Below are 25,536 nucleotides of genomic sequence, written 5' to 3'. Positions count from 1 at the left end.
GGTGTAATAGGTGGAAGCATCTGGATGGTAAAGATGCTGTTTGCTGTTTACATACTAATACAGCAATAGTTTTATGATCAGATTCAAGGCTACCAGATCCTCCATCGGTGACAAAATAATGAAACAATAGTGGCTTTTTGGACAAATCTCTGGTGTAACAGTGTGATTATTGTGCTGTGTTCTTCAGCCTTTCTTTTAGCTCATCTTTCTTATTACATTATATACAGTACAGAAAGTAAAGAGAGCATAGGATATTATATCTGAAAATAAATTATTGTAATAAATTATTGTAAAATAAGTTTCAGCTAATAGATCTTTTTAAAATAAAATATATCACATATTTTATCTACAGAAAGTGCAACTACAAATGAAGTATTATTGAAGAACATTCTTTCAAGCCATAATCTCTCTATTCCCTTTAGCTCCCTGATCTAATGTATATAGAATAATAATAAAAAAAAAAAAAAAAAAAAAAAAGAGTCATACCCAAAATGAGTTAAGGACACCGGCAGGATGTGACTCTTAAAAGAAAATGTGACTATTGAAACCTTGTATAGTCAGTGAATAAAAATCTTTACATTGTGTATAGTTGTTTAGAATTTCTTTTTGGCACACAAAATGAAAACATCTTTAGCTTTCAAACAATTACATTCTCATAAACAACCCACGCTGTAGATTGATGTAAATGAACAATGTTGAGTGGCACTAAAGAAGTGAAAAGTCACGCCAGAGCCTTTAAAATTATTTGGATGATATGGGGGGAAATTATTGCTCAAATGTAAATCCTACCCCCCAGATTAAGTAAATAGTTATTACTGTCCTGATAGTCAAAGGGTTATACTTTCTATCTATGTTTCTCACATATATATCTGACCCGTCGTCGTCATTCAAAGTGCCTCGCAGGAGCATTCACAAACTCGTCTGAGGTAAAGAAATAAGACACTGAACGAACACATGACAAACAATTATTTTGGCTCAAATCCTACACAATCAGTAGTTAAAAGACACATCCATAAAGGGAAAATGTTATACTTTAAAAACATATTATCGAAGCCACTTAAGTGGGTCTTCACATTTACAGTTTTCATTTTACTTTCAGATCACATCATCTCACAAAACTGACACAAAGCTTTATACCCCAAAGAGGATTTGTCTATGTATTACTACCAAATAGAGCGACCATATCATCACTAATAAGAACACACTCATGGCACGTTAAATAAACTGGACTCTAGTAGATTTAAATGACTGACAAACCTAATTACACTAATAATAGAAAGAACCTGGTCTGTTTTCATGGTCCGGCTAGATGTGAAGCGAAGGAGTAAAAGTTAGGAATTGTTTCTTGTGTGTGGGTAAAAACTGCAGGATGTTGTTGCAGCTGTGTGTGTGTGTTGCTTTTCTATCTTTGTGAGGACAACATCTTATATTAATAACTATTTTACACTCTGAGGTTAATGCAGTTTTTAATCTGCTCTCACTTGTATGAACACACCTCTCAGTATGAAACAATACTGTTAAATCCACATTTTGCACCAATTTCAGCAAAAATGGAGCTTTATAGTCTTTTTGAATGCACACTTCATTGCATATTTCACTAAATAAACCTAATAAACCAGCACATGTTCTTAGTTTAACCTGTATACTGTTATAGCTTTGACCAGACTAGTCATGACAATGTTTAATAACTTTTTACCCACTAATCCTGTTAATACAGTGAAATAATTCAGGTAAAATGCAGTTTGTCAGCTTTCCAGCAGTGTCAGATATCTTTTTGCATCCATAGACTCTATATTGAACATGGAAACATCATCATCTTCTGCAGTATCGATTCACCAATAAAACCCATGTGGCCTGACAAATGACAGTGGTTGTAGACACTCGTTTTTATGTAGAATTAATGACATATTTTGCTGAAAAAGTAATGCTTCTTTCAATTTCTGTTTTGATATAATAATCTTTCAATTTACTCCGAGCTTTTATTAACACCTACATCAGGGGTATCAAACTCATTTTCTTCTGGGGGCCACATTCAGCCCAATTTAATCTGAAGTGGGCCGTACCAGTACAATAATAGCATGATAGCCAATAAATAATGACAACTCCAAATTATTTTAGCGCAAAAACTAACATTCAATTATGCCAATATATACATTTACAAACTATCCAAACAAAAAAGGTGTGAATAACCTGAAAAAAATGAAATTTGTTAAGAAATGTGATTACAGTTTTATCAATATTCTGCCTCGACTCATCATTTCTACATATGCATTACAGATCAGATTTTACAAAGGCACAAAACATTCAGTAACAGGCAGAATATTGTTAAAATTGCACTTAATTTACTTCAGACATTTTAGCTAATTCACATTTTATTGTTAAAGGATAGTTTGTTAAGGTATACATTTTCATAATTTAATGTTTTTTGCACTAAATCAAAAAGAAAAAATTGGTGTTGTCATTATTTATAGGTTATTATGATATTATTTTTGAGTTTGATGCCTTAACTTGCACCTTGCAAATTCATCCCGCGGGCCAGATTGGAACCTTTGGCGGGCTGGTTTTGGCCCCCGGGCCGCTTGTTTGACATCTGTGACCTATATGGTTAGTAAATTAAATATAGGACAAAATGTGGTTTTCAGTGAAAAAATGGAAAGGATAATATTCTAATAAATGGTGATAAATCACTTGGTAATGGTTAAATATCACCAAAAAAAAATAGTTCTGGGTCTGTACAGGTTAAAATACACCCTTCATGAGAATTTACAGTGATCTGCTTTGTTAATGTTGGGTTTTAAAGCTGTTAAAACAAACAGCTGTTGCCATTTTGGGGGAAAAAATACTAAGACATTTGTTTAAGGTGTCATTTTTAGATTTCAATAGATTATGTTGGTCTCAATTATTACAGGCAAATGAGTTTTATTTTAGATGAATTAAGGGCTTCCAGCTTTAAATATGAAACTGCCGTGGCTGCCAGCAGTGTCACAGTGTCCTTCCTGCTGTTTCAGTATTTACTGCCAGTGTGATTTGCTGCAGCTTAAGGGTTTTCTCTACATTGCATTTTCTCAGTTCTTTCCATGTTAATTATCCCTGGTCTGGTTGATAGAAGTATTACTGACCTGTAGAGAGTACTGGTCAGCATGTGTTACTAGAGGGCTGATTTAGTGGATAACACTGTGACATGGATTAAGATGATCATGATTAAGTTTGGGTTCGTCCGCTGGTCAGAGAAGACGCAGAAAAGGGGGTGGAAAGATTAAAATCTGAATGAAGCCCAAAGCCTGGATAACAATGGTTTAAAAGGGTTAGAGTTTTTACAGTCCTCACAAAGATAGAAGCGTATCTGCATGTCTGTTCTCTGCACCATTCTCTGTGTGTTTTAATAAATGTGTGACGGGACGCTGGTAGAAACTGTCGAAACCCGGCTCTCTACACACTGAAGAGGCTGATACTGTAGCAGCCAAAAGTCAGCGTTCTGTGGTCCAGAAGCACAGTCGAAATCTGCCCGGACTGAGGATAACTCTTACTCATCAATGAATGCAATCCCTTCAATCCTGCAGAATAAAACAGAGGACAGTCAGAGATGAGATATTAGAGAATCAACATTCAAAAAGCAAGTGACTGGAGGTGAACAGCAGGATTATGTCAACACGGCAGGGTGGCGGTAAAGAGGGTACGGCCTTGCCTTTTTAGCGGCCACAGTGTGAGTATCCTTTTGATTGGAGTTGAGGGATTTCCACACAGTTGTTTTAGACATTTCATCAGAAATATTAATATCAGAGGGGTCACACCTGAGGAGCAGGGAGAGGAAGAGGATAAAAGGGGGAAGGTAAGAGCAAAAAACACACAGGGAGAGCTGAGTTGAAGGTGAGTCAGAACAAAAGGGGAGGTCTTAGTAGTGTCAGTGTGTTAATATCCACAGGGTACACGTGAAAACAGACCACCACACACCACAACAAAAGACACGCATGCATTTACAGTAGATAGACAGAAATGTGACGTGTTTTTAATACTCTGGGCAAAGAGTGTCACCTGGGGTCATGTGATTTTGGGGTCTGGACAGGCTTGGTGGGCTCCATGGGAATCTGAACAGAGGTCGTATCTTCCATCTTTGATGTGAGCATCACCTGTGATTCCTGTTGGACACACATTCAGACAGAAGATTAAAACGAAAACTAGTTGTGAAAAACTTAACTTGTTCACTGAAATAAACAAATTAAAGTTTGAAACAGAAATCTCTTGGTTGAGCAGTGTTAATTGTTCACTTTTTTTTTTTTTTTTTTTTACTTTATTGCCATCATCAACAAATGACAGGTAATTAACAGTACATAACAAGATTGCCTTGAGAGTAGCTTTCACCTTACATCACAGGTGTCAAACATGTGGCTCGGGGGCCAAATCTGGCCCGCTAAAGGGTCCAGTCTGGCCCTTGGGATGAAGTTGTGAAATGCAAAAATAACACTAAGATATTAACAATCCTTTTAGTTCAGGTTCCACATTCAGACTAATTCAATCTCACGTGGGTCAGAACCAGTAAAATACTATCATAATAATCTATAAATATTCACAATTCCCAATTTCTCTCTTTGTAAATGTAAATATTTTCATGTATTTACACTAAAACACAGTATAATTTTACAAAAAATGTGAATAACCTGAAATGTTTTAAGAGAAGTAAGTACAATTTTAACAATATTCTGTCTGTTATTAAATGTTTTGAGTATTTGTAGACCTGCTGTGATCTGTAAGTTATAATGAACATGTGGAAATTATAAACTGAAGCATAATATGGTTAAAATTACACTTATTTTTTCAGTTTGTTCATGTTATTCACATTGTTTGAAAGGATAGTTTGTACATGCAAACATTTTCATAGTTTAATTTTACTTTTTTCACAATAAAACATAGAGAAAATTTTGGAGTTGCATTATTTATATATCATTATGTTATTATTTTACTGGTGCGACCCATTTCAGATCAAATTTAGCTGAATGTGGCCCCTGAACGAAAATGTGTTTGACACCTCTGCCTTACATAAATGTATATATGAGATTTCATCATATAATAAGAGGGAAAAAATGCAGCCTTTCATGTATACCTCTTCCATTCATATAAATGTACATTCCTCCGGATTACAGTGTAAAGATAAATGTTTAAATGTACCTTCCTGTCATACATACTCCTACCTTGTCCACATTTAGAAAAACCTATTACAGTTATGATGAAACCTTTGTGAACATATAACATCATATATATATATATATATATCCTCCTTGGATTACGTCAATGGGAAGAGAAAGAGAGAGAGAGAGAGAGAGAGAGAGAGAGAGAGAGAGAGAGAGAGAGAGAGAAACCTGAGATAATCAACAACTGAAGCCCATCTCTTTTCAGAGGTAAGAAGTTTTAGTTGTAACTGGGCTGTTAAGTACTCCATCATATACACGTTTGACTTTTTGTAACCATTGAAATTGTTCACATTTTATGAGAATAAAATAACTTTGCATAATATGGAACCTTTAATGTTTTACATGTTTTCGGCTTTTGATGAACCACAGCTTTTATTATAATACCTAAAAAACTAATAATGAAGATAAATGAAAACTAAAATAAAACCAAAGTGAAAGACTGCATAAAATGAAAAGTATTCACAGTGTAAAAGTTATATTCTGTGGACAAAAATATTGGGATACGTAGGTTAATGCTTCTCATTCCTATACATTTGCAATATTATTATGTGTCAGTTGTTGTCAGTAATTACCACAATAAATGGCAAATCAATATTTATTTTACTTCCAAGTATAAAGACTGATTTTCCTCCTGAAAAGTGGTGAAGGATACTTGTCATACTTATTATTCATGATCAGAATGTGACAAATATTCAGGAATCTAGAGGTAGAACATTAAAGCAATTATAATAATGATGTAGAAAAAAGTCAGTGTTAAGAATACAACATTTTAAAAGTAAATACAAACTCTGAGGCATTTTTTACACTTAGCTGACAATGTAAATGAAATTAATCTTAATGCAATGATATTTAATCCAACATAAAATCATATTATGCCATTTGCTATTACCATTTTGTAGCCCAACCCCTGTAAGCAATGAAAAACCTGAATTCAGTCTGTCCCAATACTTTGTCTGTTCAGTGTAAAGTAATTCTAGAGTTCGGGACTTTCACATTTTCAAATCTTTATTTAAAGTTTAACTTTGAATTACCTCTTCTATCTTTTTAGAGGCATCATCAAGATTCTTTTTCTTCCACTCAGGCATTAAATCATCGAGGTAACTCAGCTCTCGCTTAGAAAAGCACAAGTCCAGCAGTTTTCGCACAAAAACCAGAGCCAACACCTGCAGGAAGGGGAGAAACAAAATATATGTTATTCAAAGACATGGAGAGACCACAGAAGAAGAACTGACATATTGTTGGTTTTTAACTCACCATCATGGGGAAAATAATTGCAGCAGGTGACGTCTTAATGACCCACAGTAGCACCAGACAGGTGAGCTGAGTCACAGTGAACAGGTGGACTTTCCTCAAGGGGACGTGACGCAGGTAGATGAAGTCTGGCTGATGTTTGGCTGGCATGCCGAACAGCTTCAGACGGTCAAAGAACTGAGGCATGTATGAGGTTTCAAGCAGGTGTTAGGCATGTTAGAAATATAGCACAGACGACGAGAGGACAGAGAGGCAAAGGAGAGAACGGATTAATGAGGGCAGTGCAGAAAAACAGATGGTGAATATGGCAAAGAGAAAGGAAATGATTAGGAATGACAAATTTAGTAAGAAAGGTCTGGCAATTAACTGTTGGGCCTCATCGAACTGCAACCGATTTAATTAGACTGAGCCTAACGGGGACAGCCAAATGTAGAGGAAGTTTGGACGGAGAGGGCAAGACACTGGCAGGACACGGTGTATCGAAGAAACTCCAGGGTGAAATAATTACTTCAAATATGGTCATAATAGTGAAGGTCATTGCAATTATAGCATAAAACAAAGGACGCTATTATAAGGGTTTTTTTTTTTTACTTGTGTGCAAGTATTTTTGAAAAACCTACACAAAATGACCAGAGTAACAAGATTCCAAAGACTGTGTTTGCATTTGGAAGATGTGGGACGTGTTTTTGATACTGACAGATGTGAGATAGTCTTTCTAACTTTTAAGTAAATATATTGTCTACATGGGTTACAGTTGAAGCCTTCAGCATGTACAGGGCTTAAAAATGAGCTTATATTTTAATGGAATGCAACATTTCCAACTCCAGCACTAAGACAATAAGCAGTGAAGGATGCAAAAGGTTCAGTTTCTATCGTCTATGGCAGTCTTTCTCAAATGGAGGTATGCGTTGAAATTTTTTGGGAAAAATACATTAAATAAGTCATTATGTACTGAATACAAAATAAATGAGAATTAATGCTGAAACATAAAACACAATAAATACATTCATATAATAAAACTGACTCCTAGTTTTATTGTTGATCTTCTTGTTTAAGCTTTGGTAACATTTTAAGAATATTTCTATTTTATATTAATCAAAATAAGTTTGAGTAATTAAGTGATTATTTTTTGTTGATGAAAGGTTAATTTGTTAATTGATTTATTTTTCTTATCAATGAAAGAGGGCCCTTTTCAGTTTATGTTTGCACACAAAATTTACTCATAAAAACATGTTATTCTTAATATATTACAGTTAAAAATATGCTGTTTATTTACGCAGTTCTGAAAATAAAAACAGACACGTTTGACACAGGAACAAATTTTGCTTAATTTTTTCAGTCAAAAATGCTGAAGTGAGAGTTAGGGGTACTTGGCTGAAAAACTATATTTCAGGGGGTACTCCATCGTAAAAAGTTTGAGAACCACTGGTCTAAGGTGGTAAAGTGTGCTGCCATCTAGTCTGCCAATACACTGATATGAAGGGTAGGGCTGAAGCAAAAAAAAAAAAAAAAGACTACCTGTTTTATATATCATTTCCTTAACCAATAGCACAGGACTGGGAAAGCATGAAAATTTACTTAAATCTTACCTCATGTCACAATAAATTTATCTTAAATCACATCAAGGAAATTATAAGTGAAATACTGAAGGACAGGAGCACAAAATTCATATTGTCTTGTGTAGATTCCCTGAAAATTCAGGTAGAAATTGCTATATATTTGCATTTAAACCTCTCTACTATCATGTACTTCCTTCAAAATTAAAACACAGAGCATTTTCTCAGTATATATTTGTGTGCACAAATGTTTTTTTTTTTATTGAAAAGGTGCAAACTCTGGATATGGAAAATGGCAACATTAATGTATAGTTTTGTTTTATTTCATAAACTGGACACATCATATCCTACAGAGACTGTGTTTCTCTCTTTTCAATTAAAAAACTCTAAAATATGCTTTTTTGTTGGTAAGGGATGGCCAAACTTTTGTAAATCGCTGTATGGGACATGGCAACAAGGGTTTAAAACGCTGTGTAGTTCCACACAGAGAGAAACATAAATATACATAGCAATTATTTTGATGATTTGTAGGATACATGGATGGACTTTCAGCCTCATATTTCTCTGCTCTAATTTTTGGTAAATATCTAAGAAATGTATGCATCATAATATTTTCCATGCTGAATATTAGATTCTGATCTTGTGTCATGTGAACATGAACATGTAGTGTTTGTCAGATTGTACTTTACCTGGATGCCTTTTAGTGAAGACACTCCCATGTAAAGGAAAACACCATACAGCACTGGCATAGGAATAAACTAGGAGGAAACAACATACGTCACTAAGCTTTAGTAACATGATTACAATTTCACGCTCTCATTTCATGTACAAAAACAGATGTTTCCTTGCCAGCGGAGGGCAGCATTGCACAGCTTGTCTGACTAACCTGCAGGGCTCCAGTCATGAACACAGAGCAGCCCATGAGCAGGAAGATGACCAGGCCAGTGAGCCTCTGCTCTCTGATGCCCAGGAAGCGAGGCTGCTCTCCAGGGGCCGAGCTCTCAGACTCCAGCTTCAGGCTGTTCACGTGAGAGATGGACAGGACTGTGGCCGCCACGAACCAGGGCAGGCCCATGATGGAGCAGACGGCCAGCATCACCCCCACCATCAGCAGGTCCAGGTGATACCCACAGCCCTTCTGCAAAACAGCACAGAAAACAGACAGGAGCTATTAGAACAGTGTTTTTCAACCTTGGGGTCGGGACCCCATGTGGGGTCGCCTGGAGTTCAAATGGGGTCGCCTGAAATTTCTAGTAATTGATAAGAATAAAAAAAAAATACTTATAAAAAATATATGTTGAGTTGAGAGAGACAATCCCAATCCATAAAAGACATGACAAACTCTGAAGCTGAAACTGAGGCACTGTGGTACTGTTTGTCTTTCAAATGTTCACTGTGGTCAGTTTCAGATGCTGCAGCTCTTTCATAATTCATAATTTGAGTTCTTGTTTGTTCAGTATTAATTGTCAGCCTTGTAAATCCAAGCTGGACTGACTGTACATATCCTGACCAAGGTAAATAAAATTCTCACTTTGTGCAGTAATCTACACCTGGCTTTTCTGCCTCCGTCCATAATAATATACATTATATAGACTAAATGTTATCTAAAATTAACATTTATTTGCAACATAGTATAGCAAAGTATTACATGATCAAAAACAAATTAATTTTAGCACAAAAAAAAAGTTTCCATTTTGAATGTTTGGGGTTGCCAGAAATTTGTGATGTTAAAATGGGGTCACGAGCCAAAAAAGGTTGGGAACCACTGTATTAGACTAATCCCAGATCTGAAAAGTACATGAAGAGAGACTAAGAAAATAACAAATTTATTTTAGTTTATATTAGATTTATAAGTCATCAAGCACATTATATGATAACATAGCTGATTTTGGAATAATAGCTGTGGTTTCACAGAGATCTCTTTAAAGTTATTCCCATTGGCAACAATATAAAGAAATGTATGAAAATATTCTTTATACAGTCATGGAAAAATGTTTTTGGACACCCCGTGCATTTGTGATATATTGCTTTAAGAATCACTCTTACGTCATTGAACTCTGCCGAGTATTGTTCCATTCTCCAAACTCACATGCTTCTGCACATGCTCTGTTCTGTCAAGGCCAAAACTGGATGTTTCAGCAAAATAAAGAAACACATCCAAGGCAGGACATTTTGAAACTGTCAAGACTTTAGTTGGTATTTAGTTGTTAACCCACAAAGACCCAAACTGCCACCCATGACACAAACCATCAACAGATATAAACTGTTAATACCTGTTGATCCACTGATCTTATCAATACATGTAAATAATTGGCGTAAAACGCAGTTTGTCATCTTTTCATGGTCAACAGATATGACCCATTTGGATGTTCACAGGCTCTGTAGTTACCGTGGACTCGCCCTCATCTTCTACAACACTGATTCACCAGTAACCCCCATGGAGTTGGATCAATGACAGTGGATGGACACACTTGTTTTTACAATCAGTTAGCAATATCTTTGCTGAAAAAGTAACTTTTTCTTAATTTTTTTTTTTGTTTTGATATAATCAACTTTGAATTTACTCTGAGTTTTCATGAATATCTACAGTATATGATCTGTGAATTAAATCCAGGAAAATATGCTGTATGATTTACAACAAAAAACGCAAAATACAGAGGATAATATAATTTTTTAAAAAACGGTGATAAATCAGTTAAGAAAGGTAGAAATAGAGAAAAATTCATTTGGGAACTTCTACAAAAGTAGCACTGGGTCTTTATGGGTTAATTTAGTTGGTAAAAAAAAAAAAAAAAAAGTTTGTGTCTGTCTGATGCAGCCACACCTTTTGAAACAATTTTTTTTCTGCAAATATTTCAAGATAATATTTGAAACACATACTGAAGTATACATCTAATCTGTACAGGTCCTATGTCTCTGTGTTTTTTGGAACATTGCAAACAGACAGATTTAATGAAAAAAATGTATCAAGAAATTAAATAATATCTAACATGTTAAATGAACAAATTACACATTGAATTAAATTGGTGAAACAATAATGTAGGAGTCTACATGAGTTTAATAGATTATAATTTCACATTTAGTAAAGTTAAAAAAGATTTCATGCTAAAAACCTAATTTGTTAAATTGAAGAATTATTTGCAGTTTATCAATAGTATGTTGAAAATGTTGACACTTGAGGATGGGTTTATGATTTGCATGTTTGATTTTCTGTTTAATTTCTTTATAGGGGAATGAGTTGTTACTTGTTTCTTGATAATCATATACTGTGTATTTTCTTCCCTCTGTGTACAGTACTGTGAATAAGTCTGATGTGGTATTCAGGTTTGTAGTTTTTATAGAGTTGTAATGGCTGTGTGTTTATTTCTAACATGAAATATACAGGAATTATGTTCACAGTATTGAATCACACACACAAAATTGGAACTAAACAGCTTCTGCAGGTATCTGAAGTCAGTATTCAGTGTGACCTCCATTTGGATTCAGTAAATCTTCAACTCTCTTGGGTCGACTGTCTGGATGTTTTCTTGAATAATCTTGTGTTATATTACACACCTTCAGAATGTCCCTGAGGCTTTCATGGTTTTTTATCATTTTCTCTGTTCAGATGATCCCATATAGCCTCTACAATATTCAGATGTTTTTCTGAAATGCATTTTTGTTTTTAATACTGTGCATATATTTGTTGTATATTCCAGTTGTGCTAGTATTGAGTGTTATTAGACACTGACAAATGCATAGGTGTGGTCATACCTTTCACATACTGTGCACATATTTCTTGCATATTTATTGTTAGAAATAGACACACGCACATTATAACCCTGCAGAAACAACAGAGCTAAAGGTGCCTAAGATTTTTCCACAGTACTGTAATTTGGTAACTGTCATTGTTTTGATTGTTTTGGGCATGTTTTTTTTTTCTTCTTGGTTCAGGAAACATTTGACAATTAATTGCTCTTGTGAATTTTTTGTTTTGTATCAGTCATAGTGTGTATGAACACAGAAGATTATCAAACATCAGGCCATAGCCTCCTTCATTAAAATCCTGGAAACATTAAATAAGATGTTATAACTATTAGAAATTAAAGTTTGATGTTTCTTTTAACTCTTACGTCCCCCTCAAGCATTTTTGTCCATTTTTCTTATTTATTTTTTTTTAATTGTTGATCATTTTGGCTGTGTTGCAGCTTTTGGCATGAAATTTGGCAGACATGTTTCTTTTTAGTTATATTTTTGAAACCCAGTGTCTTTTACTCTTAGATGTGTTTTATTTTCCCATGATGCATTTTGTCCTATTTTAACATCAAGTAATTGAAAGTAACTAAGTAACTTTTACTCAAAGTAAATTTTAAATTAAGTACTTTTTTTTACTTTTACTCAAGTAGATTTTTAGATGGGTACTTCTACTTTTACTTGAGTAGAATTTAAGCAAAGTAAAGATACTTTTATTTAATTACAATTTTCAGTACTTTTTCCAACTCTGGAAACCACAGGGAATATCTGACACCACAGTAAAAATACTAATGCAATCAAATCAATTTTCTTGCTAATCTTTGACATATCCAATCTTCTAATAATCACCAATGATTCATCCACCTACTATTTATTTTATGGAAAACACTACATTTTTTTGGTGTTTTTTGTAATAAATCACTTAGAATTCAAATGATTAAAATGACATTTAGAGGGTTAAAATTCTGAAAACATTTGAATGTGTGGTAGTTTTGAGCAGAGGGGAAGTTGTTTAAGAGATTTATTAAAAAATATATAAAAAAGCAAGAAAAAATGTTGGCATATGATGCTTTTATAGTAGTTTTCATGTGCGTGTACATTTTTGTCCATGAGGGTGATCAGAGTTATGTTTTCTGAGGAGGGTATAAGGGTTAAACTCAATTAAAACATCTCTTGAAATAAAAAAAGTTGTACAATTTTGTGTAACTTTGCATCATGTCCCAGCCACATAATGAGGTTGTTTGTCTGTCATTTCTCTGTGACATTTAGACTTTTTAAGGAGTCACTCAAGCAACACCCTAAGAAATGGTCTGTTGGTGCATGTAATTAGATTTGACATGTTTTCTTATTCATTGTGTTCCAGATAACATTTTGTGCATTTGTTCATGAGAGGATGATAGTGAAAATACTATTTCTCAGTTAATTCCCACATGAGTGTTTTTTTCTGAAAAGAGGAAAAACCTTTTAATTCTTTGTGATGTAAAAGAATGGGACAAAACCAAGACTCTCAGAGGAAAAATAGACTGGATAAATTCTGATAAATATTTTGTATAATTGTAAAGCAGACAGGTAATAATAGAGGAGCAGTATGGGCCAGACAAAAACAAAGCACAGACACTGATGCACAGAATTATCTTAATAATCGACTTCTCGTACCAGTAGTTTGTGCTCTTTGCGGTTTATAATGACAGCAGTGATCTGTTGGTCCATGAAGATGAGGATGGTGCAGAGAAGAGCAGGAATAGAAGCTGCCAGGACTGTCCACCACGGGTTACGTCCTATTGGATTGATTAGCCAGCCTCTGTCATCTCTGGTTGGCTTTAGGAAAACACAGAAGAAGAGTGAGGGCGTGAACAGACTGCGACCTTGTGGAGAGTGATGAATGGTGTATTTCTGTACCTGGAATTTGCTGGGAACCTTTAACTTCTGCGAAGGCACTCCAATAACGTAGTCAAGGAGAACCATGATGACAATTGTCAGAAACACTGCAAAGTCACTGATCATGGACCGGACCTGGACAAAAGGAGACATCAATGGATACTACTGTGTCCAGTTGGACTGATATGTTGATGAAAAGGACGACAGGGTTTGTTTTTACAGTAATAACTGAACATAAGATGATAGAAAAGATGCTTATTTTGAGTTCTCAGTATCTCCTATAAGTGATTTTTACTGCAAAATGCACTGATATCAGGGTCCTTTTGGATTATTTTGAAAAGTAAAATATATGATCTCTATTATGTATATTTGCTACAAGTGTTTGATAACTCATAGGGCTGGGGAATATACTGAATTAATTTGATTTACTCAGGTTTTGCTCTCTAAAAACTGTGAAAAACACCTAAATCACAAAATTAACATTACACCCCCGGAGACTGTTGTTGCTCCACAAAAACTCAAAATGCAACCATTTTTGTTTCTTGTAATATATTAATTGTGAATAATTCTCCAGTCAGATGTCATGTACAGCAGGGATGTCAAACTCATTTTAGTTCAGGGGCCACATACAGCTCAAGTGGGCCAGAGCAGTACGATAAAATAGAGTAAAAATAGAATAATAACCAATAAATAATGTCAACTCTTCAACTTTTCTTCATGTTTTAGAGTGAAAGAAGTAAAATTACAATATGAAAATTTTTACATCTATAAAAAATCCTTTAAAAAATGTGAATAACATGACCAACCTGAAATTTCTGAAGAAAAATAAGCGTAATTTTAACAATATTCTGCCTCAGTTTATCATTTACACATGTACATTACAACTTACAGATCACAGTGGATCTACAAATATACAAAACATTTAATAATCTTGAGAAATCTGAGAAACAAGATCAAACTTAACAGAAAAAATGAACAAAAAACAACAAATATAAACAAAATCGAGAATAATAAGCGCAAAACTTGCACAACAAAAACTGGGAAACATTTAACAAAATGAACAGAAATTAGCAAAAAAGATAACAAAATATGATCAAATAAGCAAAAACATTATAAAGCATGTACAATATAAACACGTTTTCACAAATTCCTCCATCCGGGTTTTAGCCCACGGCCCATATGCTTGACTCCCCTGATTTATAGTGTATTTTTGAATCATAGTTTTTCTTCATTTCATGCAGCTAGAAATTCAGTCTATTAAATTTGTACATTTTATAACACAAAAAAAATCACCATTTAATTTTTTGGCCATATTCTCCAGCTCTAATAACTACATTTATGGGATCAGGGCACGCAACAATTGGAAATGTTTTACTCCTTAGTATCAGTTCCAAAACTCAAGTACAATAAGTACATAGTAATGTGTTTTTGGTGGATTACCTTGGTGGGGAAATACCGGCTGGTTTTGAATTGTTTGAGGAATGAAGACAAGAAGAAGGTTGAGAAGAATAAGATGGTCGACCAGAAGAGAACGTCCGGGGTGTAGGGGCCGTGGTGGCCACAGGCCGTCCCCACAAACTGGCCCTGCAGACTGATGCACTCCTGTTTATGGAGGTCACAGAAAAGCAAAATGAAACACATGAAACTACATCAGCATTGTTTGACTCTACAGAGGAATCTACAGAGCATAACAGAGACAGGTGTTTAGTGTGACTGGTTAAACACAACAGTGAAGAGTTAATCGATTAATGTCCTCGTCAGTGTTTGCCGAGGTCTTCAGGAATGACTGTTCAAGGGGAGGTGAGCAGGTCAGTTAAATGTTAACAAAAGTAAACACACCGGAGCAGATGCAGCGTGTGCTATCCTGTGAAAGCCACAGTGACATTTGAGAGAGTGCATTTCCACATCGTTGTGTTACCTTGACAGAAAGGTTGGCCCAGGGTACAGCAGCCGCGGTGATGTTCCTCTCACTCCACAGCTCTAAGGTTTTATTAGAGGGATTATCAGGCTCTGCACACCTACAGCTGCAAAGAGACAGACGCAGATTAGGACGCAGACAAGGTTACTTACATAGCACAGCTTCGCCCAGAGTGCTAAGCATATAATAATATAACAAAAATCAAAACACACTTAGAATAAAGTAAAGACAAAAATGAAACAGGTTCAACACCATCATGGCTTACGTGATACAAAAGATAAACATTATTAGTCTTTAAAAAGTAAAAACAGAATGATCTGATCAACCTGTTAAAGCTATGAGGGGAAAAAATGTAAGTTGAGATGAGATTTTAAAGGTTCTAATGAGGTAGAAAACTAATATATGAAGAGAAACTGTTCCTAGTGTTGTTATTGGAAAATCCAAGAGGTCAGATAGATGTCGACTAAGGAGTACTGAGTTGATATTCATTCGAGAAGGTTGTGAAAATTCTGGAGCCTATCTCAGCCACTAGAAAACAAAGACATAAAATGCACTGTTGTCCATAAAGTTGGAGTAATTTTGTTTTCAGACACATTCCTCTTTTTATTCCTTTTTATACACATCAGTAATGACCTTTGACCAGGTTCATATATTACATACTACATACTATTACATACTTGTCCCAGTTACACTTTATCGATCAAGAATAAATCATACTGTCATCATTTTATGAGAAGAGGTAAAAATATTGTATTCCCAATTTTTTTTTGCTTTTTCAGCAACATTTTGGATTATTTGTGATATTTTCTGTCCTTTCTACATTTTTGTTACAGCATCTTTAAACATCTGGAAATCTGTGAAGATGAAATTTGTTTCTGTTGGTTAAATCTGCCTCATTTACAGTTTCTTGTGTTTCTCTGAATTAATGAGCACCCTCCCTGTCAAATAAAGCAATAAATATAACTACAAATAAACAGGGAACTGCATTCAGAAATAAAAATACTACACAAGCCACAAAAATAGCCACTCCATTTCCAAAGTGAGGATCAGTGTGCATGTGACTGTGTTACTCACTATGCCAGAGTGAGTTTGTCCAGATCACTGTGTGTGTTGAAGGGGTAGATTTCTCCGAGGTGGAAGAGCTTCTCCAAAGCCTCGTAGATGAAAATGAGGCAGATGAGGGCGGCAAAGGCCTCCTCTGTGAACCGTGTGATGTAGCACACCAGAGAACTAGCATCTGTAGCGACCAACACCAGACACAGCAGAGCGGTCCACAGGCCAATACAAGTCCTCAAAGACAGATACGACAGGTCGTAGTCCCTGAAAGACAAAGCAGGTTAATAAATACCAGTGGTTCTCAGTCTTTTTCTGTCGGGTCCCCCTTTGGAGCACGAAAAATCTCCAAGCCCCCCTCAACCCCAACAACATTGTACCTGTGGTGCAATTATTACTTTTATTGAAAGAAACATCTATATCGTAACAATACTTTTTGCTTTTCCTTGAATAATTTGTTGTGCAAATTAAAAATAACGTAGATTTTTGATTGAACAATACAAATGAACTCAACAAGACTGCTCCCTGAGACATTATTTTTCAAAATAAAAATAGGAAATGTGTAATTATCTTACAACTATGACAGTAAGGTACTTTTTTTTAGAACAACAAACACATTTTGGTAACAAAGATGAACATTTTAACAATATCACTGGCTGCAATGAGCCCGTTTATGTTGCACATCTGAGAACATCAAAGTGCAAACTGTACAAACTGTGCAAAAGCAGAGACATTGCACAGTTTTCTTTTCCAGTCCAGTCCTTGTCCATTGTCCAAACCTAAACTCTTTGTCTAGTCTAGTGACAGATCACTATGGCAGTAGATTTGTTTGTTGTATGTCCCTAAAATGAGTCCAGGGTGCTCCAATACTAAAACATTAGTTCCACCTGCTACATGTTCGTACCTGAAGAAAAAATAAACACCTAGGAATGATCCCATGCCCCCCCTGGGAAGCCTTCACACCCCCCCCGGCAGGGCCCGCCCCACTTTTTGAGAAACACTGATAAAGACACACCTCAGAGGTGGTGAAATGAATAATAACACAGTCAGGGATTAAACATACTTGCAGAACTTGAAGAGGATCTTCTCAAAAACCAGTACAGGACCTGTACTGCCCAGAATTGTGAGAGGCTGACCAGCAAACAGAGAGTAGGCCACTCCAGTCATCGATGCACCAAGCAAGGACTCGATGGCACTCTAGGAAATATGATGAATAGAGTGTCACAGTATTCTTGACTTATTTTAACTTATTACCTCCGCCAAGGAGGTTACGTTTTTGTCGGCGTTGGTTTGTCTGTCTGTCCGTGTGCAAGATAACTCAAAAAGTTATGGATGGATTTGGATGAAAATTTCAGGAAATGTTGATACTGGCACAAGGAACAAATGATTAAATTTTGGTAGTGATTGGGGGAGCACTGATCTGCCTTGATGGAGGTCTGCGCTCTCCAAGTGCTTTTCTAGTTCTTTACTTGTATTGGTCCCTTTTTGAGCCTCATTTGAACTATTGTAATGTTATAGAGTGTAATACATATCCTTCTTATCTTGAGAAAGTACAGATCTTACAAAAGAAAGTCATTGGAGTAATCTCAAGGACTAAGTTAAATGCTCCTTCTGATCCTCTTTTCTATAGGTACAAACTTCTGAAACTCACAGAGTCCAACACTTTCCACAATGCCTGTGTAATGTATAAGGTAATATTTAGACTAAATGGCAGACTGTCATCTCGTTCCAATTTATTTACCTACTCACGCACATGATACGAGAGAAAAACATCACATAAAGGGAAAGAAAGGGAAACTGAAATGCTCAAGTCTTAGTGTGACAGTTAAAGGTCTGCAGACTTGGAATGAGACTGAGAGCAGCATAAAAGAGTCTGCATCCCTGTCCATATTTAGAAAGCAATTAAAACAAAATCTGCTTTTGAAATATGTTTAATTTAAGTCTGTGTCATTGCATTTTTGCCTGATGTGCCTGATGTGCAGATGTGTTGATACTGTCTAAATTCTATACCGTCTGTATTTATGGAATTACCTTTGGTTGTTTTAGAGCTAGGGTTAGGTTTTAGCTTAGGTAGAAATTGGGTTTGTCTTCATAATCACTTATACTGTTTGCTTAATGTCCTGGGCCCCCGTTTATAAGCTATGGATAGCTTCTGGGGTTACCCTTTTTACAAAATCATATCTTGCTGTAAATTATGAATACAAGTTGCATATGTATTTTAAATGATTTGTAAATAAATGTGAGCTGAACTGAACTGAACAGTGAACATTATTTATACATTAGTAGTTATTCTGTTATAACTATTATATCATTATTCTGGAATTTACCCTTGTGGGACTAATAATGGCATATCTTATCTTATAACTGCAATAATTAACATAAATACTAATATTCAGATTTCCATTGAACCAATAGTGTTTGTAAGAATTACTCCAAACTAGTAGAGGGTGGTGTCCAAAGCCTTCTATTTAAAGCTGTATCCGTAGCTACTAACATTTATTAAGCTGAAATATTACACCTGGAATCGAAGAAGACAGATGATGGCAGAAAAACTGTCTACCTATGAGATATCACTTACCTTTCTACAAAAAAACACGCAGTTATGGTTTTTGTCTTGTTGTACTGATGTAAATCTATTTGTCAGCTGTCAGCCCCGATCAGCAGAATATAATCACTGATTCCTAATGTCCACAGTGGACAATTATTACATTTTGTTCTGAAATTGTTTCAGTGCATGTGTTCTCATACAAAATGCCTTCTGGATGCATTTTTATGCTGAAAATATTATATTACCATCAAAGTGTAAAGCTATAGTGAATGGATCTGTATTACAGTCTACATCACAGGTGTCAAACATACGGCCCAGGGGCCAAATCTGGCCTTCCAAAGGTTCCATTCTGGCCCGCAGGATGAAAGTGCCAAAATTAACCTGAACAGTCCAGGTTGTCAAAATCATTTTGGTTCAGGTTCCACATACAGACCAATGTGATCTCAAGTAAAAATAACAACACAATAACCCATAAATAATGACGACACATTTTCTTTGAGAAAAATTATGTGGAAAAAATTTAAGTGGAAAAATAGCATTACACTGTGAAAATATTTACATTTACAAAACTATTCTTTCGCAATAAAATGCAGATAAATACATAAATAAAAACAAAGATGAACAACCCAAAATGTGCAATTTTAACAATATTCTGCCTGTTCCTAAATGTTTTGTGCATTTATGGATCCACTGTTATCTGTAGTTGTGTCAAATATATGAGATGTAATATTGTAGAAATTGTTCAAATTTTAGTTCCAAACTCCAAAATTTCCAATATTATATATTATATATATTCTGCCTATTACCAAATGTTTATGTAACATTGTGTGTAAATGTACATGTAAAAATAATAAGTCGAGGCATAATATTGTTAAAATTGCACAAATTTTTCAAATTAAATTTCTGTTTTTTCAGGTTATTCACATCTTTTTTTGTAAAATGTAAATATTTCTATAATTTAATTTATAGGGGTATATAGGGGTTTTTGTACTAAAACAAAAATAAAAACTTGGATTTGTCATGATTTATAGGTTATTAAGTCATTATTTTACTGGTTTGGCTCACTTGAGATCAAATTGGGCTAAATATGGCCCCTGAACCAAAATGAGTTTAACACCCCTGCTCTACATAACACAGTAGATATTGGAAAAAAAATCCAATTGGATGTGTTTTATTTCTTGCCTTTTATGACTTGTAATAAAAAAAAACTATAAAAAAAAAATAATGTAATGATTCAAGCAAGAATGAGCTATCTATGTGTAGATGATCTGCCCCCTCTTTGCCAATCCATGTAAAATCTTATAGATCTGCCCCTGATATTGATGTATGTGTTTCAGTGACAGGGAACGTGTGTGTGTGTGTTGATGTCTTACGATGCGTCCTTCTGTCGCCTCTCCCAGCAGCCCTCCAAAGGTAATGACAGGAGACATGCAGGCACAGTAGAGGAAGAGAAAGGAGGCTATGCACTGGAGGCTCAGCCCATCCTTAAAGTCACCCAGATAAAACGGAGCTTTCCTCTTGATGTCCAGTATCAGACCACCAAACAACCTGCACGAGTCAGTTTAAAGAAAAAGCCCAGCAGTTACAGAGCATAAAACCATAAAATGTTGTGATCATTTAGAGGTCAGTTCATTAGGAATTCAGAACTTTTTTGAGTCCATCTAATGGATTTTATTAACTTTGTGGCTCTACTCTACATACTTTTCCAGTTTCTTAGTCTTTCACAGATAAATTTCATTATTTATGTTCTAAGCCACGAACACCAACTGAATATTTTTCACTGAGCTGTGTTGAAATTTGTACTGAACACCCAAAAGCATCATCATTTGGAACATCCATTCATGAAGTTGTCATTGAAATCAAACTAATAACATTTTTTTTTACCCAAGTGAATAATCTTTAAAATTAATATCTTCACCAGTTCTCACTTTCATGCAGCCAAATTTAGATTTTTTATAGCATTGATATAATTCTATGACATCTACAAGTTATTGGATCCTACATAGATTTTTTTTTTATAATTTATTTTTTGTTGACATTCAGTATCAAACATTCATATTCAGTCCAGCACATGTACATATAGCATACATCTATTGTCTGCCCTAAATGCCATAATAATATTTTTATTTTATGTCAAATAACCAAAGAAAAGAAAGAAAAAAAGAGAAAAAAAACTAAGTAGGGAGTGGTCTTTTCCATTCAGCACAATCACTGATTTGTGAATGGGCTTGTTCTGTCCTCATTTTAGATAAGATTTTACTGCATTTAATTGGATTCAACAGCCCACTGACATTAAATTATATGAATTTCACTTTATCCCTTGCCATGTATATTTACTTGTAAGTGTACCAACAGAGGGAGCAAAATGAGACTTAACAGATATACTCCCTGAACAAACCAGAACACAGAACATAGGTAAGAAATAAAGAAAAAAGAAAAGTGATTCCAAGGCTGGGGTCTCTAAAGTTGATAATTTTGGACATTTTCTTAAAGCTTTTGTATGGCAATGTGTTCATGTTCAAGTATATAAAAGGAATAGAAAAAATTAAATGTGATATTATATATATATATATATATATATATATATATATATTATATATATATATATATATTTTTTTTTTTTTTTTTTTTTTCTTAATATTTGGATAGTGTTATAATATTTCAGTGGTTTTCTTTCACAGGTAGTATTTTTACCTTCTTGGTTTAAGGTTTTCTGTCTCTGTGTGATATCTATTCAAACAGTTTTTCTTGGATTGGAGCTTAGATTTATTCATTAATCTATTTTAACTGAAAAGGTCACACTTGGAACTAAAAAGGTATATGGGGTTGAGGTTTTGGATTCACATTTTTCTAAGATACTCAATGATGTTAAATGAGAAATATGGTCTGGAATACTTATCCAACCTCCACATTATCATTCATTCAGTCATCCAGATTTAGGTTTTCTTACCCCAACACCAGACCTCCATACATCCTGAAAAGCCTCACATGTGCTCCTGCTTTTTTTTTTTTTTTTTAACAACGTAGACTCATCCATTGCACCTTTTGAGAACTTAATTTGTGTATCGTGGCATAAACCTCTGCTGCTACTGTGCATCCATAAATAAGCAGCAGCTCACCTTCCAGTTCTCTGCAGCTCTGGCCCATGGTGCTCAGCGTGAAGCTCTTCCTCCACCTGGCAGGCTGTTCCATTGGGAACTCCAGGCATCTTCCTCTTCTCCTGCAGAAACACAGTGACATTCCCAAGAACAGCCAAATTAGAAAAAAAAAATCACTTTTATATCCTGTTTGTCCTGAAAATTCAATCTCAGCTGTGCACCTGTGAGGGGACATTCTTAGGCGGTTCAATGCGGATCGATGGGTCCCACTCCCCTGGCGGTAAGACGGTCACTTGGTCCAGGAACTCATCTATCCCAGCCAACAGGTCACTTCGGTCCTTCGCTTTATACGCGACATCATGGAAAATCTGTCCAGAGAGGTGTGAAACACAGACGCTGCATTACACCTTTGAAAGACAGCTGTGTGTATTTGATTTGATCTGCGACGGCTTCTGAAGATAGATTTAACTTGACAAGCCGTTACCTCATCAGTCATGATGGTTGCCATGGAGCGTCCAATTTCGTGGTACTGCTGAGCTTTTCCATCAGGACCCAGGAGAATGAAGAGAAACCTGATATTTGTCAGCAGAAGATAGTGTGTAAATTACTTTTATCCATGACTAGATCTATTCTTTATCCTGTAATGAACACATATGTGCATACACTTGTGTACCTGGTGGGGATGGGGACCTCAGTGAGTCCTGTGAGCAGCACAGCAGGGGACAGACGGACAAAGGCCACTATAGGCCGTTCTAGGAAGTCCAACTCTCCCACAAGCACATTGGACGCCTCTGCACCTTCTGGGATCTTCTTCATGAAGTGTAGGTCCACTTGCTGAGACAAAAACAAACTCTAGTATTAGAATCTGAATCATTATGTCCGATCCCTATGTGTACAGCTGCATTCAGGAGTATGACCATCATTCATAGAAATAGACAGGTTTAATGCCACTTCAGAGGGGGAGCAATTTAGTTTGTTGTGTGAGCCGGGGGAAATTGAAAGTAAGGTTCATGTTTTGGTTTTTTGTCCAATCTCTAAGGATGTAAGAGTAGGTACAGGCATTATATCAATGGGATACTGTGAAAAAGGCCTATATCAGAAAATTAAGACGTATGCTTCTTCTGTAGACTTCTATCCCATAACAAAAAATCATAATGCAACCTGTTTGCTTGTGGTAATATACTGTTTTTGTGAATATGTTTATCAGGTTGCTACCTACCCCGGGTGTTTTACTTCATTCATTCATTCATTTTACAAACTGCTTAATGTATTCCTGCAAATCGTGTGTGTGCTTCTTTCTGCTACAACATTATGAAAAACTCTACCTCTGCTCAACGAGCAAACCCCTGTGTGTTCTAAATTTTGTTAGTCATGAGTTAGAGTATTTTGAATTTTTTACTTGGAATGTAGCTGCTAAAGGTCTAGTATTTCATAGCTTCTGGCATCGTTTGACATAAATTCCAGAATTACATTCCAGCATATTGTAATTCAAGCGGTCTAGCATGAAATGAGAATTCTACCAACAACTGTGTACATTATTTTCCAGCTGAATAAAATACTTTGGCTACAGGTGGGTAGGGGGGGTGGGGGAGTTAAATATGTGATACTGCAAATACTATTGCTTTACAACATGGTTTGACACAGAAGCTTGGAAAGGTTCCCTTCTCCACAGCATCATGTCATCTGTATTTATGTTTAGTCTTGTGATTTGGACTGAGAAGAGAGAGCTGCAGAGAGAAGGTGTGCATTTCCCCAATGCTTTTTTCTCCTGATTTCAGCTCTTGCAGCTTTAAGGATTATACAGTTCTGTCAATAATAAAGAAAGAAAGAAGAAATACCATATAAGTGTAAAGAAATAGAATATATTATGCATCTTCTATGCATGACAATAAAATATTACTTTAGATGAAGAGTGATTGTCTTTTTATTACACATGCCACTGGTCCCTCTACATTTGACCAAACAGAAATATCTTTAACCCTTTCATGCATGAATTCTAGATTTTTTATAGATTAAATTTATTACTCAAAATTAGGCTAAAGTTGAAATGCATTTTGAATTTGTTAAAAAATATGGTTTTATGAAGGAGATATTAAACCTCTTGAGACCCAGGAAAGTACAAGTTTTGGCTTTTTTTAATTAAATAATTGCCGATATTGGAAACATCATGATGCAACAGTTTTTTCAGATGATTTTTTTTTAAATTATGGTATGTCCTTTGTGGTAGACAGGGATTTTTTTTCATAAAGCTGCGAAACTCTTGTCCACAAACATGGACAGAAAACCCATAGCTGGGTCTTATGAAGTAAACTTTATGTGATCACAAAGCAGTCCAAATTCTAAAACAAAGATGATACTTTTTGCATTGTATTGCATAGAGTCTATAGAGACTGCCCCCATATGGTTTGGAGAATATTGCCTTTATAACCCTTTGGAAAGTATGTGTCCACAAATGTGGACGTCATGCATGAAAGGGTTAATACCTGAGTTGTTGAGTGTAGGTGCAGCCTAATGGAGCTAACCAGCATTTACAGACATCAGAATAAACAGCTACTTATATGTAGCCAAAACCCTCTGGTGGACATTAACGGCTAGATGGAAGCTTTTATCTGTGTCCTATATCTGTAGCTGTGATTTACTGCTGTTATTGGATCTGCATTTATCAAATGTAGCACTACATGACCTGGTTGATAATATTGAAAGCATGCCAAACATTGATTACTGATCCTGGAGTGACCACAGCTACACTGAACGAAGAGCTGTACTCAGCGGTATGGAATGTGTTCAATCTTAGAGCCATGTTAACTCTTGCTCATGCCTGGTACTTATTAATACTGTATTTTTTTTAACCTGCTGTATTTTTGTACATTTGTATGCATAGCAGACATACACACCTGCTTGTTTGCTTGAGTGCTGTCCTGTCCAGCGCCGTTCTTAACCTCTGTGTTGGATGTAGGAGGCTGGGGTAATGTGGTTGACCCAGCTGCACAGTAAAATAAAAGTGTGTATGACAAAGCTAGAGTCAGATGAGTATATATAACATTTACAGGCCTGCCAAGCACAAAGTAAAAATAAAATCTATAAAATGCTCTGTTGCTTTTGGTGTCTGGCTGTTGTATCGCTCTACAAGTGATTCTTCATTCTTTGTTCTAATAAAAGAAGTAACAATTTCAGATCCAATGTGGTCTACAGGGTCTGTAAGGTCCACCTCTGCATGAACAGTGAGTGTAACTGCTTTGTTAGGTACCATGAAGTAATGGTACTAATGTACGGAATGACGTTCAAAGGGATTATGTGTATGTTGACAGGTGTCTGG

At 35.5% G+C, this 25,536-nt stretch overlaps 1 protein-coding gene across 3 annotated transcripts in view; it reads right to left on the bottom strand.

The window, feature by feature from the left end:
- Positions 1-2,628: 2,628 nt before the first annotated feature.
- The window catches only part of slc4a8 (solute carrier family 4 member 8), a 47,836-nt gene continuing 24,928 nt past the window's right edge, over positions 2,629-25,536 (bottom strand). Inside the window, exons 7-25 of one of the 3 annotated variants that reach the window (XM_030134626.1) lie at positions 25,115-25,203; positions 22,894-23,054; positions 22,705-22,792; positions 22,442-22,588; positions 22,242-22,342; positions 20,496-20,670; positions 17,638-17,771; positions 16,596-16,841; positions 15,522-15,627; positions 15,044-15,205; positions 13,625-13,738; positions 13,382-13,543; positions 8,880-9,131; positions 8,683-8,751; positions 6,441-6,614; positions 6,218-6,349; positions 4,033-4,136; positions 3,686-3,791; positions 2,629-3,554 (exon numbers count right to left, since the gene is read on the bottom strand). In XM_030134626.1, the coding sequence (XP_029990486.1) occupies positions 3,549-3,554; positions 3,686-3,791; positions 4,033-4,136; positions 6,218-6,349; positions 6,441-6,614; positions 8,683-8,751; positions 8,880-9,131; positions 13,382-13,543; positions 13,625-13,738; positions 15,044-15,205; positions 15,522-15,627; positions 16,596-16,841; positions 17,638-17,771; positions 20,496-20,670; positions 22,242-22,342; positions 22,442-22,588; positions 22,705-22,792; positions 22,894-23,054; positions 25,115-25,203 (2,528 nt within the window). In that variant the 3' untranslated portion in view covers positions 2,629-3,548. Of the gene's footprint in view, positions 3,555-3,685; positions 3,792-4,032; positions 4,137-6,217; positions 6,350-6,440; positions 6,615-8,682; positions 8,752-8,879; positions 9,132-13,381; positions 13,739-15,043; positions 15,206-15,521; positions 15,628-16,595; positions 16,842-17,637; positions 17,772-20,495; positions 20,671-22,241; positions 22,343-22,441; positions 22,589-22,704; positions 22,793-22,893; positions 23,055-25,114; positions 25,204-25,536 lie in introns of all 3 variants that reach the window. The other 2 variants (XM_030134625.1, XM_030134627.1) reach the window with 2 other exon arrangements.

The sequence above is a fragment of the Sphaeramia orbicularis genome, chromosome 5 (genome assembly GCF_902148855.1).
Source record: "Sphaeramia orbicularis chromosome 5, fSphaOr1.1, whole genome shotgun sequence".
Taxonomy (NCBI): domain Eukaryota; kingdom Metazoa; phylum Chordata; class Actinopteri; order Kurtiformes; family Apogonidae; genus Sphaeramia; species Sphaeramia orbicularis.
The sequence above is the reverse complement of the archived record's forward strand: the minus strand, read 5'-3'. Positions and strand labels throughout refer to the sequence as shown.